The sequence below is a fragment of the Dromiciops gliroides genome, chromosome 5, assembly GCF_019393635.1.
Source record: "Dromiciops gliroides isolate mDroGli1 chromosome 5, mDroGli1.pri, whole genome shotgun sequence".
Taxonomy (NCBI): domain Eukaryota; kingdom Metazoa; phylum Chordata; class Mammalia; order Microbiotheria; family Microbiotheriidae; genus Dromiciops; species Dromiciops gliroides.
This window is the reverse complement of record NC_057865.1, coordinates 63,106,721-63,125,099: the sequence shown is the minus strand read 5'-3', so window position 1 is coordinate 63,125,099 and position 18,379 is coordinate 63,106,721. Positions and strand designations below refer to the sequence as shown.

Below are 18,379 nucleotides of genomic sequence, written 5' to 3'. Positions count from 1 at the left end.
GTATGGCAGAAACTAGGCATAGACCAACATCTTATACCTTATACTAAAATAAGGTCAAAATGGGCACATTATTTAGACATAAAAGGTGATACCATAGGTAAATTAGGAGAAGAAGGAATAGTTTACCTCTCGGATTTATGGAAAGGAGAACAGTTTATGACCAAACAGGCGATAGAGAATATTACGAAATGAAAAATGGATGGTTTTGATTACATTAAATTTAAAAGGTTTTGTACAAACAGAAGCAATGCATCCAGTTAGAAGGGAGCCAGAAAGCTGGGAAAAAAATTTTATAGCCAGTATTTCTGATAAAGGCCTCATTTCTAAAATATATTGGGAACTAAATCAAATTTATAAGAATCCAAGTCATTCCCCAATTGAGAAATGGTCAAAGGATATGAACAGGTAGTTTTCTGATGAAGAAGTCAAAGCTATCTATTCCCATATGAAAAAATGCTCTAAATCTCTAATGATTAGAGTACCACCTCCCACCTATCTGATTGGTTAATATGACAAAAAAGGAAAATAATAAATGTTGGAGAAGCTGTGGAAAAATTGGGACACTAATGCATTTTTGGTGGAGCTGTGAACTGATCCAACCATTTTGGAGAGCAATTTGGAATTACGCCCAAAGGGCTATAAAGCTGTACATACCCTTTGACCCAGCAATACCACTATTAGGTCTTTTCCCAAAGAGATCATAAAAAGGGGAAAGGACCCACATGTACACAAATATTTATAGCTTCTCTTTTTGTGGTGGTAAGGAATTGGAAATTGAGGGGATGCCCATCAATTGGGGAATGGCTGAACAAGTTGTGGTATATGAATGTAATGGAATACTATTGTGCTGTAAGAAACGATGAGTGGGTGGATTTCAGAGAAACCTGGAAGGACTTACATGAACTGATGCTGAGTGATATGAGCAGAACCAGGAAAACATTGTACACTGTATCAAGAACATTGTGTGTTGATCAACTATGATAGACGACTCTTCTTAGCAATACAATGGTCCAAAGGACTCATGATGGAAAATGCTCTCCAAATCCAGAAAAGGGGGGAAAAAAAGAACTGTGGAATCTAAATGCAGATTGAACCATACTATTTCTAGTTTTTTTGCTTTTCTTTGTTGAAGTTTTTCCCTTTTGCTCTGATTCTTCTTTCACAGCATGACTAATGCAGAAATATGTTTAATGTGATTATACATATATAACCTAAAAAAATAGTCTTTGTTATATGCGGTGGTTCTTTGGAAGGGGTGGGAGAAGGGATACTGAGACATATTTTGGTGGTGTATAAACCAATCAATAATATCAGTAAAATTTAAGTCACTGTTAATGAATTATAGTCCAAATCTACCATAAAGCCACTAAATACTAGCTGCCCACATGATACCATTGTTCTAATGTAATTAACTTCCCATCAAGCATTGCTTTACCTTCTCTGACTCAATGCACTTCAACAAGAAATACCTACTGTCTGATAGGAACTATGCTAGGCTCTGGTGATACAAAGAAAAAAAAATGAAAGTATCTCTCCTTGAGGAGTTTACATCCTAGGGAAGAATATAATATAAAGGCAAAGAAGTAAATAAATATAATGGAATCTGAAGAGTGATGGCACGTCAACAATGGGGGTGGAAGGATATGAGAAGGTGGACTTTTGGCTTTTGTGGAATCAATGTCTGTTCTGGACCAGTTTTCACTATTTTGGTGTGTTAATGCTGACCTGACCACCCTCCTTATCAGTATCCCCAAAGTCTTATCACTGATGTTTTCCATTTTAGGTGAAATGTCCCTTATGCATGATTTTTGTTTTGTTTTGTTTTGTTTTGTTTTTTTGGGGGGGGGACATTGAGGATTAAGTGACTTGCCCAGGGTCACACAGCTGGTAAGTGTCAAGTGTCTGAGGCTGGATTTAAACTCAGGTCCTCCTGAATCTAGGGCCAGTGCTCTATCCATTGCACCACCTAGCTGCTCCCCCCCACCCCTGTATGAGTTTAAGCACAAAAATTCAATAAGTTGCATTATTCTACCCTGCCAGTTTAGAAATCACAACAATGAATGGACACTCAGACTCTCTTTGTGTTCAGGAGACTGTTCATGCAGCTGATATGTTTTCCCACCCTGTAGGTGTTCAATAAAAATTATTTGATGACTATCCTTCCCCCTCTTTCGACTTGGCAAAGGTCATATTCCTCTCCATGGCTTCTAGCCAAATCTGAAGAATAAAACAGTAATCCTTGGGGGGAATTCTGAGTCAGACCTTTGGTGGAGCCCTATGTCCAGTTTGGGGGCTCCATAATTTGAGGGGGTGTCAAAAACTTGGAGAGAGTTCAAAGATAGGGATCATGGATTTATATGAAGGGGAAAAACACATTCTAGATTCTCATATGTCTGGGGATGGTTTAAGAATGTTTCTGCAAGCTCCAAGTCCCTTTCAGGCCTCAATTGGGTTATTTTAAAATGTACCAGGTTGATTCAGTTTTCTTGGTGTCGGTTCAAATATCATAGAATCCCAGTCTCCTCTGGCAGAAAGCTGAATCCATCCATTTTCAGAGTACCTCAGAACTTCAGGGCTTAGTCCAGTTCAGCTTTGAGAGGGACTCTCCACCTTAATCATTGGGGAGTTATCTGAGTCACACCCTTAGAGCAATATTGTGTCCAGTTCTGGGCTCTACAGCTTGAGGAGATGTGGAAAATTTGGAGAGAGTTCAGAGACCGTGATCATGAATAAAAAGGGGAAAAACACATATCATAAGTGCTCCTATGTCTAGGATATGACCTTAGAGGCGTCTGATTTCTTTGAGGAACAGAGTAAAAATTAGGCATGATAAAAGCGAATGGAAATCCCCTGCTCCCCCTCCATTCTCTTTTAAATCTATTTTGGCCAATGTGCTTTTCTTTTTCTTGTCCAAGCACATTTGTTACAAGGGAGCGATTCTATGGAGAAGAAGGTTCTGTGGTAAGGAGCAATAGATAATGCAAAGGAAAAAAAAGAGTATCGATAAGACGTTTGAAAATTCAGAGAAGAAATAAAGAAATGCAGAATGGAGACGCAGGAAGGTAGAGCGATTTTGTTACTACTATTCTGCACTTCTACCATGTTAATGTACAACTTTCTATAAAAAAAAACAAACTGCATGACAGAAGTTCAGTGTTTTCTACAACCCCCTTTTGGTTTTTAGATAATTGAAATATCTGTGTTTGTTGAAGCTTAAAATCAGATTTAAACAGAGAATGTGGGGGTGGGGAAAGATCTCTACTGAAGCAATTGACACTTCTTTCTCCATTTTTCTCGGTCCTTCCGGGCTTTCAAACACCTCAGGGACACGATCACCCTGAGGCACCCGATTCAGCAGCAGCTCAGGTGGGGCATACACTGGGTGTGAGTGGTGAGGGGCGCAGGAGGAGCTCCCATTAGATTCTAGAGCTTGGGTAGACTTCAGAGCCAGCTAGCCCTGGCACTGCGGGGCCGCAGGGAAAAGGCGAAGGCTCCGAGAGCCAGCAGCAGGTCCTGAGGCAACTATTAGAGCATCCTCCCGAAAGCTGTGCTGCTGGGAGGGAAGAAAGAGCAGAAGGAGGAGTTGGCGGCCAGCCAATGGGAGCCTGGGGCAGCAGAGCGAGCCTTTCCCGCCAGCTGGCTGGGGCCGGGGGCGGAGCAGTCCCCAGCGGCCGGTACCCCGCGCCGCATCCTCCTCCCCTCCCTGCCCCCGCCCCTCTTGCCCATTCACTGCCTCCCAGGAGCTCCCGGCTCCCTTTCTTTCCTTCCTTCCTGCTTTCCTCCGGGAGAAACATGGCTGGGAAGAGAGAGGAGGCGCGAGACAACAGGCGTGGGGTCGTGGTAAATGGAAACTCCTGATTTCCGGGCAGTAGTGAGCGCCCACACCCTCTGTATCTCCTTCATCCCTCCCTCCAGGCCCCTACCCTTGGCGATCTCTTTCCAGACAGGAATCGAATACCTTTGCATTATCCTCCCAAGCCTAGTTCCTCCGCCCTGGCGATGGAGAGAACCCTAGGGCTGCACCCAGTTCCATCTTCCAACAAAGACCCTCCATCGCTACCCCTAGAAAAACCCATCCCAGCAAATAACGAAAGAACCCAGCCCCTTTCTCCTTTCTCTGTCTCTCCAAACCCAGCCTTTTCTTCCCCCTTCATCCACTCACTAGAGCCCCAGCCACTCCACCCTGGCCGTTGACCTCGCCTTTTGTCTTCACTGCTCAAACCTTGCTAACTCCAGGCCTAACTTTTAGAATTGGGGGTGAGGGGGTAGGGACGAGGAGGACGCAGGTAAGAGAGAGGCCGGCTGAGTTTGCACTTTACAACCTTCCCCTTGGACTTTCCTACCTTCCTTCCCGCCTACCTCCACTGCCTTGGGACAACCGTCAGATTAAAAGAAACACTCGAGGGGATCACTGTGGGATTATGAGATTAGGCAGCAGAACTCTGAACCCCAGTCTTTACCTGGAGAGCCCCTCCAGTATGTGAGGCCCGGGGTGCTTAAAGGTATTTATTCTGGTGTATAATCGCCTTCCACTCTTTCTTTATTCTGTGGTTGTGATCCAGCATTTCCTCAGGTTAAAATTAAAGTGGGAGATGTTTTCTAATGCTAAGCAAAGCCCCACAATATCCTTTACAGTGTATCACGTGGCCTAGAGGATCCCAATAGATGTTAGTTAATGATAGTGGAAATGCTGGTCCTGGTATCCCCCCCAAATCCTATTTTTTAGGGATAGGTCAATTCAGTTCAGTAACATTGTCTGGAACTGAATGGACTCTGTAGGTTAACTGAGAGGTAATATTTACATGCAGAAATGGAGTGAGAAGAAGAAAATGGAAATGGATAAAGAGAGGCAAGGAATCCCGGGGCTCTTCAATTTAGAACATGTTATTCAAGTTTTCATTTAACAGGGGGAATTGTTAAAGTGAAAGGCAGCATGGTTTTAGTGGAAATCCCTTGATTTGGGGATCAGAAGACCTCAGTTGAAATCCTGGACTCTGCTACTTAACTGTGTATTAAACTACTGCTTTCTTGAGTAAGTTACTTCTCTGGGTCTAGTTTCCTCAGCTGTAAAATGAAGGTATTGGATAATCCAATCTCTAAGGATCCCTTTCAGCACTAAATCCTGAAAATGAGAAATTCAGTAAGAAGAGACTGGGTGTCCCCAAAGTCTTAACCTTTAGTGGTTTAAACCTGCCCCAAGACTTTTATAAGCACCTGGTTTTTTTAGACATCAATTATCATAATGTTAAGGTATATTTAGCTATGGTGCTTTAGGGCATTGCAAAATGTTTTACATTTATTATCCCATTTCAGGAGGTTCATGGGCCTTGGCATTAAAATATGCTGAAATACACATTTTCCTTCACTTGGATATGTTTGCAGAAAAGAACAAACATTCAAAATTGGGTAGTTATGAGAACAATCTCTGGGAACATTTTGGCTTCTCCCTCGAGCAATTAAATTTTCAATCACTGAATTGAAGATTTCCCCTCAAGCAGAGAATCCACCAAGAACTTTCTCTTAAAATTAATTTCCTTGACCAAGAAGCAACCCAAAGAAAACATCTTCACAGGAGTTAAGATTATAGCATTGGTGTTGGATTTTCCCATTTCCACAATCACAAAATTAAACCAACACAAAGAGGGGAGGCCAGATAGGTAAAAATTTCTCACAGCTTAAAGCCAGCTGGCTATGATGGTTCTTGTTCTGAGTCAGGATAGTATTTAAAGCAGCTGATTTAAGTGCCTCCCTCTCAAAGACCCTTTGAGGTAGGTACCACATAGAGTCTCCAATTAAGTGGTAAAAGAGATCTTAGAAATTGTGTGGTCTCGTTCATTTTTCAACTGAGGAAATGGGCCTCGCAAAGTTAAGGTGACTTTCTCAATATTATGCAAGTAGTTGGTGGCAAAGACATCCTTAGAATCCAAGGGGGTTTTTCTCCACTTTACAAATGAGAAAACAAATGCAGAAAAGATAAGTTGACTTGGCTACCTAGAACTGGGTGGGATTCTAACCCTCATTTATCCTGGATCAAAGTCCAGCACTATTTACACTTACCTACTTACTGGGCTACCCTACATGACCCTGGACAAGTCTCCCTGGATCCTATTTTTTTTTTTTTTTTTGGTGAGGCGAATGGGGTTAAGTGACTTGCCCAGGGTCACACAGCTAGTAAATGTCAATTGTCTAAGGTCAGATTTGAACTCAGGTCCTCCTGAATCCAGGGCCAGTGCTTTATTCATTGTGTCACCTAGCTGCCCCCCCATCCTATTGTATTGATAAAATATGAGTGTGTGGCCATGATCATCTCTGAGGTCTTATTGAACTCTGAAATCCTATTATTTTTATGGCTTTGGGAGGAGGAACCATATAAATTTGTATGTTATGGCGCTCCTGATGAGAAAAATAACCTTATTAGTCCAGATCAGCACTGTCTCTGTAATTTAAAGTCTTAGAGAGTTCCCCAGTCTCTTAAAGGTCAAGTGACTTGTTAGGATCACACAGTTAGCTTGTGTTTAGAACAGGAACCGAGATGTTCTGGACTCCAAGATTGGCTTACTACCCACTACTACTAGGAGGGAGGTGGCACAGTAGTATGTAGAATCCTGAGCCTGGAGTCAGGAAGTTGTTCATTCGTTTCAGTTTGAGGTTTTCCTGACAAATATAATGGGGTGGTTTGCCATTTTCTTCTCCAGCTCATTTTACAGGCAAACAGGGTTAAATGATTTGCCCAGGGTCACACAGCTAGTAAGTGTCTGAGGTTAGATCTGAACTCAGGAAGATGAGTTCCTGATTTCAGACCTGGAACACTATCAACTTCACCACCTTGATGCCCAGGAAGTCCGGAAGATCTGGGTTTAAGTCCAGCCTTAGATATTTGCTGTGTGACTTTGGTTCAGTCATTTTATCTCTGTTTGCCTCAGTTTCCTCATCTGTATTATCTGGGGATAATAATAGCAGCCACCTCCCATGGTTTTTGTGAGGATCAAATGAGATAATATTTATAAATCCCTTAGCTTAGTGCCTAGCACATAGTGCTAGCACATAGTGCCCCCAACTAAGGTGCCTTTTGTTGTATTCGAAATGGTAGCGGAGGGGGCAGCTAGGTGGCGCAGTGGATAAAGCACTGGCCTTGGATTCAGGAGGACTGGAGTTCAAATCCAGCCCCCACACCTGACACTTACTAGTTGTGTGACCTTGGGTAAGTCACTTAACCCTCATTACCCTGCAAAAAAAAAAAAAAAAGAAAAGAAAAGAAACGGTAGAGGAAATCTTGAGTACAGCCTGGAAAGAAATGAGTCATGGTTGGCCTAAATGCTCTTCTTAAATCAAGGTTCTGAGAGGAGCCATGAAGATACATGAGGCTTCAGGTAGGTAGAGGAAATCCAGAAGGCAGCCATAAGGTCTCTGTGACAAGTGTTTTTAACCAGGGATCTGTGAACTTTTAAAGAATATTTTGGTAACTATTTCAATGTAATTGGTTTCCTTTGTAATCCTACATATTTTATTTTATGCATTTCAAACATTAATCAAAGGCATTAGTGATATAAAAGTTAAGAACCCCTGATTTAGAGGATGTATGAGATGAGGGAGAAGACATTGAGATCGGGGAATAGTTGGCTACATCAAGTTTGGGAAAGGTAATATGAAAAAATCTAGAAGGGTTGATTGGGGTTAGATTTTGGAGGCTTATATTGTAGGAGTTTGTATTATATCCTAAAGGCAATGGGAAAGCTAGTGAAAAAGTCATAGCTCTTTCCTCCTTTGTATGTAATTAAATGGAAAATTAAAAGTTGAAAACCCTTAATCTGAGCACCTGCTTGTTAACACTTAGAAACTGATTAGTTTCCTTTTGATTATTCCCAGGCATAGAAAAGGAATTAAAAATTCACTGCAGAAAATCCCCATGCAGATGATCCAAAATCATTTGTATTTGCAAAATAGAGTCTGCTTTAAAACTTGTCCAATGTAACATTAGGCAGAGAAATTTTTCTGTTGTTGGCAGTCTTTGTAAGTATAGGAACTTGAGATCTAAGGATTGTAAATTCGAATGTGTTTCATTTTTTAGATGAAACCAGAGTCTGGTTGATTATTATTATAAGAAGTTTTGGTTCATTTTTCTGAATTAATCACGTTATGGGGTTGAGAGACATCAAGAATTAGTGGGTAGAGAGCCAAGTTTGCTCAGAAAGACTTGAGATCAAGCCCTGCCTGTTACATACTAATTCTGTGACCCTGGACCAGATTGTTTAACCTCTCAGCCCCAGCCCCAAACTTCTAAGACTATATAAGCCACTGGTGACTTGCTACTGTGCATCAGTGAAGGGAATTCCCACAGCTGGAGTCCCTCACATTGATAAACTCTTAAGTTTGAACCTAAAGACAGCTAAGTGGTACAATGACTAGAGTGCTGGACCTGGAGTTAGGAAGACCTGAATCCAAATTTGGCATCAGATTTTTATTAACTATTTGACCCTTAGCAGATTGTTTAATTTTGTCTGCCTCAGTTCCCTCATTTGTAAAATGGGAATAATAATAGCACTTGCATTCAGAGTCATTTTGAGGATAAAGTGACATTCACAAAGCACTTCATAAACATTAAAGCACCATATAAGTGACTGCTATTGTTATTTGGAAAAGGAAATGATGAACTATTCTAGTATCTTTGCCAAGAAAATCCCATGGATAGTATCAATATGCCATAGTCTTGGGGCAGCTAGGTGGCGCAGTGGATAGAGCACCAGCCCTGAATTCAGGAGTACCTGAGTTCAAATCCAGCCTCAGACACTTGACACTTACTAGCTGTGTGACCTTGGGCAAGTCACTTAACCCCAATTGCCTCACTTAAAAATAAATAAATTAAAAAAAAATATGCCATAGTCTTTTGGGTCACAAAGAGTCAGACTCAACTAAATGACTGAATGATGACTCCAATTCTTCTTCTACATGTCTACATGTGTGCTCACATAAGCATGTGAACAATAATCTCCCATTCATTTAGGACTTATATGATAGAGGTCAGATCTATTGTGCCCTCCCTCACTTTGAGGTGACAGAGATAACAGAGGGGACATTTTGTATGGTGGAAAGGATTAGTGAGGCTGCCATGAAAGAGGGAGGTCATTAAGTGGGCAGGCATAGTGGAGAAGTGGATTGGAGTTAGGAAACCCAAGTCTGACAAGATACTAGCTCTTCTATGTGTGACAAGTCACTTAAGCTCTCTGTACCTCAGTTTCCTCATCTTTAAAATGGGAATAATAATAGCACCTCCCTCATAGGGTTACTGTGAAAATCAAACATGTAAAGCTGGCTATTATTGGTAGTATACTGAATAATGGTTAAAAACCATCTTCCTCCTTCCCCTCTTCACCTCACTAAGGGCAGGCCTGAAATTGATGACAGTTTTGCTTATATCATAGAATTTAGACTCATGGAATTATAGAGTCATAGATCTTGGGCCAGGAAGTACCTCAGAGGCCCCCTACTATAACTCCCTCATATTATAAGTGAGGAAACTGAGGCACAGGGATTCAATGACCTGCCTAAAGTCATATCAGCACTCCTCACTTAAATCCAAATCACTGCAAGTCATGACCACCTCAATGTCATGGTCCTCTTGGAGAACAAAGGATAAACAACAAAAACAAAGTCATATAGATAAGAACACTGGGGAGCAGAGAATTATCCATTTCAAAGGAGTGAGTAGCTCCTCCCTTCTTGGGTACCTTGGCAGTCCCAACAATATTCATCAGAGACAGTGATGTAGCAGGATGGAATATAACCAGCACTGTGCCATGAGCAGAAAAGACCCTTTTGGTTCTAGGCCAAGATTTGTAACTTTAAGCAAGTCAATTTCTCTTCACCTCAGTTTCCGCATGTGAAAAATGGGGATACTTAAAATTGCTTGTCTCCCTTGAAGGATTATTTACGATCAAATGAGAGGATATATGTTGTTAGCACTTTGATAATTATAAGTCCTTTGAAGGCAAAACTTGTTTATCAGTTCCTAAGCCTGACTTGGGTGAAATGCTACCGGAGATAGAGGAGTAATTGTTATGTTATGTTCCAGAGGAGCAATGCTGTGAGTAATTGGATGCATAATTTAAAAGCATTGTTTCAAGACTGCAATGCAGTTTGATTGTATATACAACATCAACATTAGAAACTGGGGCAATGTTTTATGAGATATACCAATATGAATGTAAGATATTTTTTCATATTTTAAATCCTAAAGTTACAGAAGGTTGTTGGCACTCTTTGTGGACAGGAAGATAACCTGGACCAAGAGTAATAGCAGGGGTCAGCTAGGTGGCGCAATGGATAAAGCACTGGCCCTGGATTCAGGAGGACCTGAGTTCAAATCTGACCTCAGACACCTGACACTAGCTGTGTGACCCTGGGCAAGTCACTTAACCCTCACTGCCCCACCAAAAAAAAAAAAAAAAGAAAGAAAGAGTAATAGCAGCACCTAATAGTGGGAAACATGCCCGAAAACAGGTTCTCTAATACTATTTTTGATTTTGAAGGGAAAACAATGCCTAAAGTCTTTCACTTTTACTGCTGAGTAGAAGAATTAAAAGTGTGTCACATAGCTATTGACAAAAAGCTGTTTTTATTTTCAGTAATCACTCAGGAGAAGGGGCTAGTTGGTTTTTCAAAGAGCTGACATTCTTTTGGCTACTACACAAGGCCTTTAGTTTTTGGCATGGTTCTAGCAGAAAAAAGAATCTTATGCTGGGAGTCATAAAATTCCCAAGAGCAAGAGGAAATGGGATATTTAGCAGCAGCAGTAAAGTAGGTACCCTGGTTTGGACATCAGGAAACTTGTGTCTTAGTCTCACCTCTATAACAACCAGTCAAATGACCCTGAGTGAGTCAATTAGCCCATTTGAACCTTAGTTTCCTCAATTGTAAAATGAGAGAGATGGCATTTCTGGCTCAAAACTGTTATTCACTGAAGTTTTGTTTTAGCATTGTGCTTTTTTCAAAGTAACATGACTATTATAGGAGTGCGCAACATGTTGAACAGCAACAAAGACAGAGGAGTTGTTAGCACCAATGGACCTCTGATTGCTGGGTGTGAGCTAGCATGTTCTTAAAGCAAGACGAAGCTGGAAATGTGGTCCAAGGCAAAGGATATTGGACGTAGAATCAGGAGGAATTGTATTCAAATTCTGATCCTTCCTGCTCCCACCTTGCCCCCCCCCCATACCTTATTAACTGTATTCTGTGTTTGGAGTCAAGAAAGCCTGGGCTCATAGCCCATCTCTGACATTATCTGTTCTATCAGTCAGTTAGTCAGTCAACTATCTAAGTCAACAAGTCTTTATTAAGGGCTTACTATGTATGTGCCAGGAAATGGCTAAGTGCTGGGGATACAAATAATGGCCAAAAAAAAAAATCATTTCTGCTTTTCAGTGTACATTCTAATGGGGAAGGTCACATGTAAATATCTAGGTAGGCATAAGATATGTGCAAAGTATTTAAAGGTAACCTGAAAGGGGGATGGCATTATATGTGTTACTCAGGCCTACTTAATCTCTAGGTGCTTCAGGCAACCCACTAGGACTGATACGTCAAATCATAGATGAGTTGCAATCTGCATAAGTGGGGAGAATTTTCCAAGCTGAAGAAATCATAGATCCTTCCTGAATTTCTGCATCCCATATTTAATTATCTGTGAATACATCCTTATGAAATGGCAAACCACCCCAGTATCTGCCAAGAAAATCCCAAATGGGATCACAAAGAATCAGAACATGACTGGGAAAATGACTTAACAACAAACATTTCTTATAGTACTAACAATATTAAAAAATCACTAGGTTGGAGTTAATTATGAAATAGGTATGGTTTTTTTAAAGTTAAAAAGAAGTGAGGGGCAGCTAGGTGGCACAGTGGATAGAGCACCGGCCCTGAATTCAGGTGGACCTGAGTTCAAATCTGGCCTCAGACACTTAACACTTACTAGCTGTGTGACCCTGGGCAAGTCACTTAACCCCAATTGCCTCACCAAATAGATAGATAGATAGATAGATAGATAGATAGATAGATAGTTAAATATATAAATAAATAAATGGATGGATAAATAAATAAATGAATAAATAAATAAATAAATGAATGAATGAATGAATGAATGAATGAATAAATGAATGAAGTGGTAGTCCCATTACACTATTGTGTTCCATCAGGAAGACCTGAGTTCAGATTTGGCATCAGACGCTTATTAAGTATTTGACCCTGAGTAAATTACTTAATTTTCTCTGCCTCAGTTCCCTCATCTGTAAATTGAGAATGATAATAGCCATGGGTTAAGAAGAACATTGATAAGTTTGTATAGAGGAGGGCAAACTAAAATGGTGGAAGGCGGTGAGCCAATGTCATATGAGGATTAGCTCGAGGAACCGGGGGTGTTTGGGTGACAGAAAAGAAGACCTAAAAGCCTATAATTAAATGATAGTTGTATTTGAAAGGCAGGTGTTAGAGGCAGACAATACCATCGACTGGTTTAGCTTCACAGGTCTCTCTAGCATCACTGAACAGTGAAGACAAGGAGGTTTACTTTGCCCTAACACTGAAAGGATGCAATGGCATTTACCTTCCTTGCGTGTTGCCCCCTTCTCTTTCAAATCTATATGTACATGTGTCTAGTCAACAGGGCAGGATATGGTGACTTGGTTGGTCTTCAAAAATCCAACAAGTCAGTAGCCCTAATTCCATATAAGTAGGACTTTTTATACTCTTAGGTGACCAGGAAGCTGAGTCAAAGGAGGTAGGGGTCAACCAAGTCCCAGGAACAGATGTGTTGCCTTTTAGGGGGCAGTAACCCCTATTATGGGGAAACAGAAATCCTAGTCCTACCACAACATTTATGTGGAGGGAGAGATTTCACATATTTTATTTGGCATCAGAGGGCTGGATTAGGAACAAGGGCAAAAGTTGCAAAAAGACATTTTGATGTCTTTTTTGTTGTTGTTGTTTTGATGTCAGGAAAAACTTCCTTACAAATATATTTATTGAAAAGTTTAAAAAGTTGTAGAGTCCTTCTCCTCAGAGATCTTCAAGGAGAGGCTGTATGGCCACTTGTCAGAAATATCATATCAGGTATTCCTTTTGAGTATGGACTAGACTTGAAGAGCATGGACATCCCTTTTACCTCTCCAGTTTTGTCATTCTGTGATTCTATGAATTCTTGTCTTGCACTTTGAAATGGTACATTTTGTCATATATAGAAAAGTCATTCCTTCAACCCTCTGAGCAAGCCCCCCCCCCCCCCCGCAAAAAAAAAAAACTAATTTGGATAAATTTCATCCATCTGCAAAAATAAATTTACAATAAATACTATTAAAATAGGACTAAGGTCGAAGTGCTTCTATAATTTTAGGAAAAGTTCCTAATATTTTCGTCTTCATTGGTGATCCATTCACTCTTGATTTTTGATTATTGGCAATTTGGTTTTCTTTTTTTTAATCAAGTTAACCAATGGTTTATCTACTTTATTGGTTATTTCATAAAACTAGCTCCTAGTTTTATTTATTAGTTCTACAATTTTCTTATTTTCAATTTTATAAATCTCTCCTTTGATTTTCAGAATTTTCTATTTTAGTATTTAATTGGGGATTTTTAATTTGTTCTTTTTCTAATTTTATTTTAAGTTATCTACCCAATTCATCAAACTTCTCTTTCTTTCTGTTATCATTGTAAGTATTTAGAGATATAAATTTCCCCTTAAGTACTGTTTTGGCTGCATCCTACAAATTTTTGTATGTTGTCTCATTGTCGTCATTCTTTTCTATAAAATTATTGATTGTTGCTATATGTCCTTTGACCTGCTCATTCTTTAGGATTACATTATTTAGTTTCCAATTAATTTTAATCTATCTTTTTACCACTTTTTATTGAGTATAATTTTATTACATTGTGGTCTGAAAAGGGTGCATTTAATATTTCTGCTTTTCTGCATTTGTTTGTGAAGTTTTTATGCCCTAAAACATGGACAGTTTTTTTGAAGGTACCATATATAGCTGGTGGGAGGGGGGGAAGAAGGCATACTCCCTTCTATTTTCATTCAGTTTTCCCCAGAGGTCTCTCATATCTAACATTTCTAAAATTCTGTCCATCTCCTTAACTTGTTTCTTATTTATGTTATGGTTAGATTGCTCTAGTTCTGAGAGAGGCAAATTGAGGTCCTCCACTTGAATAGTTTTACTGTCTATTTCCACATACAATTTAACTTTTCCTTTAAGAAATTGAATGCTATGCTATTTGGTGCATACATGTTTCATATTATATTACTTCATTGTCTATGGCACCTTTTATTAAAATGTATTTTCCTTCATTATCCCTTTTAATTAGGAATATTTTTGATTTTTCTTTGTCTGAGAGCATGATTACTACCCTTGCCTTTTTTACTTCAGCTAAAGCAAAATAGATTCTACTCCAGCTCTTATTTTAACTCTATGTGTGTCTTTATGTTTTAAGTATGTTTCTTGTAAACAATATAGTAGTAGATTCTGGCTTCTAATCCATATTGCTGTCTGCTTCCATTTTAGGGGTGAGTTCATCCCAGTCACATTCAGTTTTGCTTACTATCTGTGTATTTCTATCTATCCCATTTTCTTCTGTTTATTCTCTTCTCTTTTCTCTCTCTCTCTCTCTCTCTCTCTCTCTCTCTCTCTCTCTCTCTCTCTCTCTCTCTCTCTCTCCCTCCCTCCCTCCCTCCCTCCCTCACCCCATCTCTCTGGGGCAGCTAGATGTGCTGGATTGAGCACTGGCCCTGGACTCAGGAGGACCTAAATTCAAATCCAACCTCAGCCATCTCCAGTCATCCTGATGTATATCTTGCCACTGGATCCAGATGGTTCTGGAGGAAAGAGGGAGGCTGGTGACTATAAGGGGCTAAAATTCTAGCTATACTGTCTAAAATCTAATGAGTGATCACCAATAAATTAGAAGCTTTAGCAAGAGTTTAGACTTTTTAAGCATTTATTAAGGAGCATAATAATTCGGTGAAGAGAGAGAGAAAGAAGCCTAGATTCAGCTGTCTATCTCAGGGAGCCAGCATCTCCAGCTCCACTCCCCGCTGAGGTCCTTGTGAAACCTCACCCCTTCTTCATCCCACAAACCTCCTGTGAAACTGGGCACATCCTATCCACAGTACACACAGCTCCAAGCTAATTGGCTGGTAGCTTTGATCAACAGTACCCATTAGCAAACTTCACTTCCTGATGCCAAGGAATTGACCTTCCAAGACACATGGCTTGCCCTCAGACACCTTCTCCTCATGGCAGAGCTTTCCTATAGTAACTCTCCAGCAGGTAGCATCACTCCAATTGTCACATGATTGTACACAGCCCTTCCTCACTCAAATCCAATTTGCTGCAAGTTATGGCATGATCAAGATGTCATGGTCTTCTTTGAGAATGAAGGACAAACAATAATAACATCCTATTCCTCCTCAAAAGTCTGTTTTGCTTCTGACCACTGGCTCTCTTAATCTGCCCTTCCTCTTACCACCTCCCCCTTTCTCTTATCCTCTTCTCCTAATTCTCTGTTGGGAAAGATGGATTTCTATACCCAGTTGAGTGTGTGTATATATATTCTTCCCTCTTTGAACCAGTTCAGATGAAAATAAGATTCAAGCTTTGCCACCTCTCTCCCATTTTCCCCTCCATTATAAAAACTTCCTTGAGTTCCGCTTTTATGTGAGATAATTTTCTCCATTCTTCCCTTCCTTTCTCCCTTCTCCCAGTATATCCCTCCATCTCAGCCTTCCATTTTTCTTTTGAGAGCACCTCAATATAATAGATACATATCTATGCTCTCCATCTAAGTAGTCTCCTTCTAACTGTTCTAATAATGATAAAGTTCTTGTGGGTTACATGTATTATCTTCCAATTTGGGAATATAAACAGTTTAACTTTACTAAGTCCCTCATGATTTCTCACTCATGTTTGCCTTTTTTATGCCTCGCTTGAGTCTTCTGTTTGAATGCCATATTTTCTATTCAGTTTTGATCTTTTCATCAGGAATTCATAGAATTCCTCTATTTTATTAAATGTCCATTTCCCCCTGTAGGATTATACGCAGTTTTGCTGGATGGGTTTTTGTTTGTTTGGTTTGGTTTTGGTTTTGGTGAGGCAGTTGGGGTTAAGTGACTTGCCCTGAGTCACGTAGCTAGTAAGTGTTAAGTGTCTGAGGCCGGATTTGAACTCAGGTCCTCCTGAATCCAGGGCCGGTGCTCTATCCACTGTGCCACCTAGCTGCCCCTGGATGGGTTTTTTAAATTATAATTCTAGCTCCTTTGCCTTCTAGAATATCATACCCCAAGCCCTTTGCTCCTTTATAATGGTAACTGCTAAATCTTACATGATTCTGGCTTTGGCTCCATGATATTTGAAAAAGTACAGCTCTTTCTGTACCTTGTGTGTTTCACCTATCAGGAGGTAGGTAGCATGTTTCATGATTGGTCCTCTGGAATCACAGTTGGCCATTTCACTGATCAGAGTTCTTAAGTTTTCCAAAGTTGTCCTTCCTTATAATGTTTTTGTTGTGTATATATTGTTCTTCTGGTTCTTCACGCTTCATTCTGTATCAGTTTGTTAAATCTTTCCTGGTTTCTCTGAAACTATCCCTTTCATCCTTTCTTATGATACAATCACATCCCCTTATGTTCATATGCTATAATTTTTTCAAACATCCCCCAGTTGATGGGCATTCTCTTTTGTTTTTCTAGTTATTTGTAAGAACAAAGAACTGCTATAGATATTCCCCTACATATAAATATTTTTCCTCCTTTGATCTCTTTGGTGAATGGATTTAGTAGTGGTATCATTGGGTCAGTAACCAAACTGGATACTGGGAGAAAAAGCTGACTTCCTAGCTTGGTTTGTTTTTAAGAATTTCTGAGCATCTACCTCACATTTCTTACTTAGAGAGCCAGACATCGCACTTCCCAGACAGTTGACTGTTGGCACGATAACAGAGCAGAGGGCATTGATTATCAAAGCTGCAAAAGGAGGAGTCAGGTGCTAACCTCTCCATTGTGGTGGCCTGGTCAGTGCTCTGGGTATAGAGTTTCAGGTGACTAGGGTTCAGTCTTTACTCTGTTATTTACTACTTGTGTGACCTTGGGCAAGTCATTTACCTCTCAAGGTTTTATCCTCCTTATTTGTAAAAGGAGGGTCAGATCAAATGGTCTCTAAGGTCCCTTCCCATGGCAAATCCTAAGCTCCCGTTGATTATCTTGGGAAATGTACTTCATGAATACATGGGAGCTAATGTCAGTAGTAACCTCTCAATGTCCCAGACAACTCTCTAAAACTATAGGTTGCTGTGTTTTGTGCCCATATTCACTGATAAAGGGAGTTCCCTATTCTGATGAGATCACAGGACCAAATGTTAGATCTTATGTGCTGGGGGCTAAAAATGACACCCTAAAGTCCTACCCCGCAAGAGTTCACATTCTACAAGGGGAAACTGGCTCTTATATTTCTGTTTCTAAAGTGAGCTTTCTGGCCTTGATATAGACATTCAATAAATGAAAGATTTAAAAAAAAATTTCCAACTAATATATTTATACCAAGGAAACCAGACTAATCAGAAATTTTTCTGTGCTAATACCTCTTATTAAGTTTTCATTAAACAAAACAAGAGCTTTAAGAGTAGCCGTGTCAAAAACAACAGAATTAATGACTTTACAAGTGGTTCTTTCCTTCTATGTCAAAACATAAAGTAATTCTGAGATATTGGGTAGTCAAGGGATCTGAGAGAGACTCCTGGGCAGTCTTTATCCTTCTGGGGCTAGAGCCCATTGCTTTCTAGAAATCTCTTTAGTGAGTAGCATAATGAAGCAATACTCACCCCATGTTGCCTGGGTCTGTGTGATTTTTTTTTCCAAAATGGTGATATGTTCACAAATCCAAGTGAATTGATAGGAGAAAGGAAAAGGAGGTCGGTTAAAATCTTTCAACATCTTTGTTTCCAAACCTCTACTATTTATGTGTGTGTGTATCCATGCACATGTATGCTGCTCAATAATTCTTTTTAAAATGATCTGAAAACAAAAAGAAATCTAAGCAACGAGCTATTTTTAATGACTCAGAAAGAAGATTATAGAGTTTCTCTCAACATTTAGGAGAAAAACAAATTCAGATTACTCAGCCCTGTGACATCATTGTAAAAACTAATTCAATTAACATGTTTATTACTTTTCTAACCTGACTAAGGTTTGCTCCTTTTTGAACAGTAAACACATTATTTGGGGGAAGTTCGGGGTGGGGGGAGGGAACAAAGAGAAATATTTTATAATGTAGTTTATTTTTCCAGAGTATCATAATTATGTGTGATGTTGAAGCTCTTTGAGGAAAAGGGATAAAAC

The 18,379-nt window shown here is 39.9% G+C and overlaps 1 protein-coding gene across 2 annotated transcripts in view; it reads left to right on the top strand.

The window, feature by feature from the left end:
* Positions 1 to 3,742: 3,742 nt before the first annotated feature.
* Positions 3,743 to 18,379, top strand: part of PRTFDC1 (phosphoribosyl transferase domain containing 1) — a 107,144-nt gene continuing 92,507 nt past the window's right edge. For both annotated transcript variants that reach the window (XM_043968037.1, XM_043968038.1), the window contains exon 1: positions 3,743 to 3,840. In XM_043968037.1, the coding sequence (XP_043823972.1) occupies positions 3,793 to 3,840 (48 nt within the window). In that variant the 5' untranslated portion in view covers positions 3,743 to 3,792. The remainder of the gene's footprint in view (positions 3,841 to 18,379) is intronic.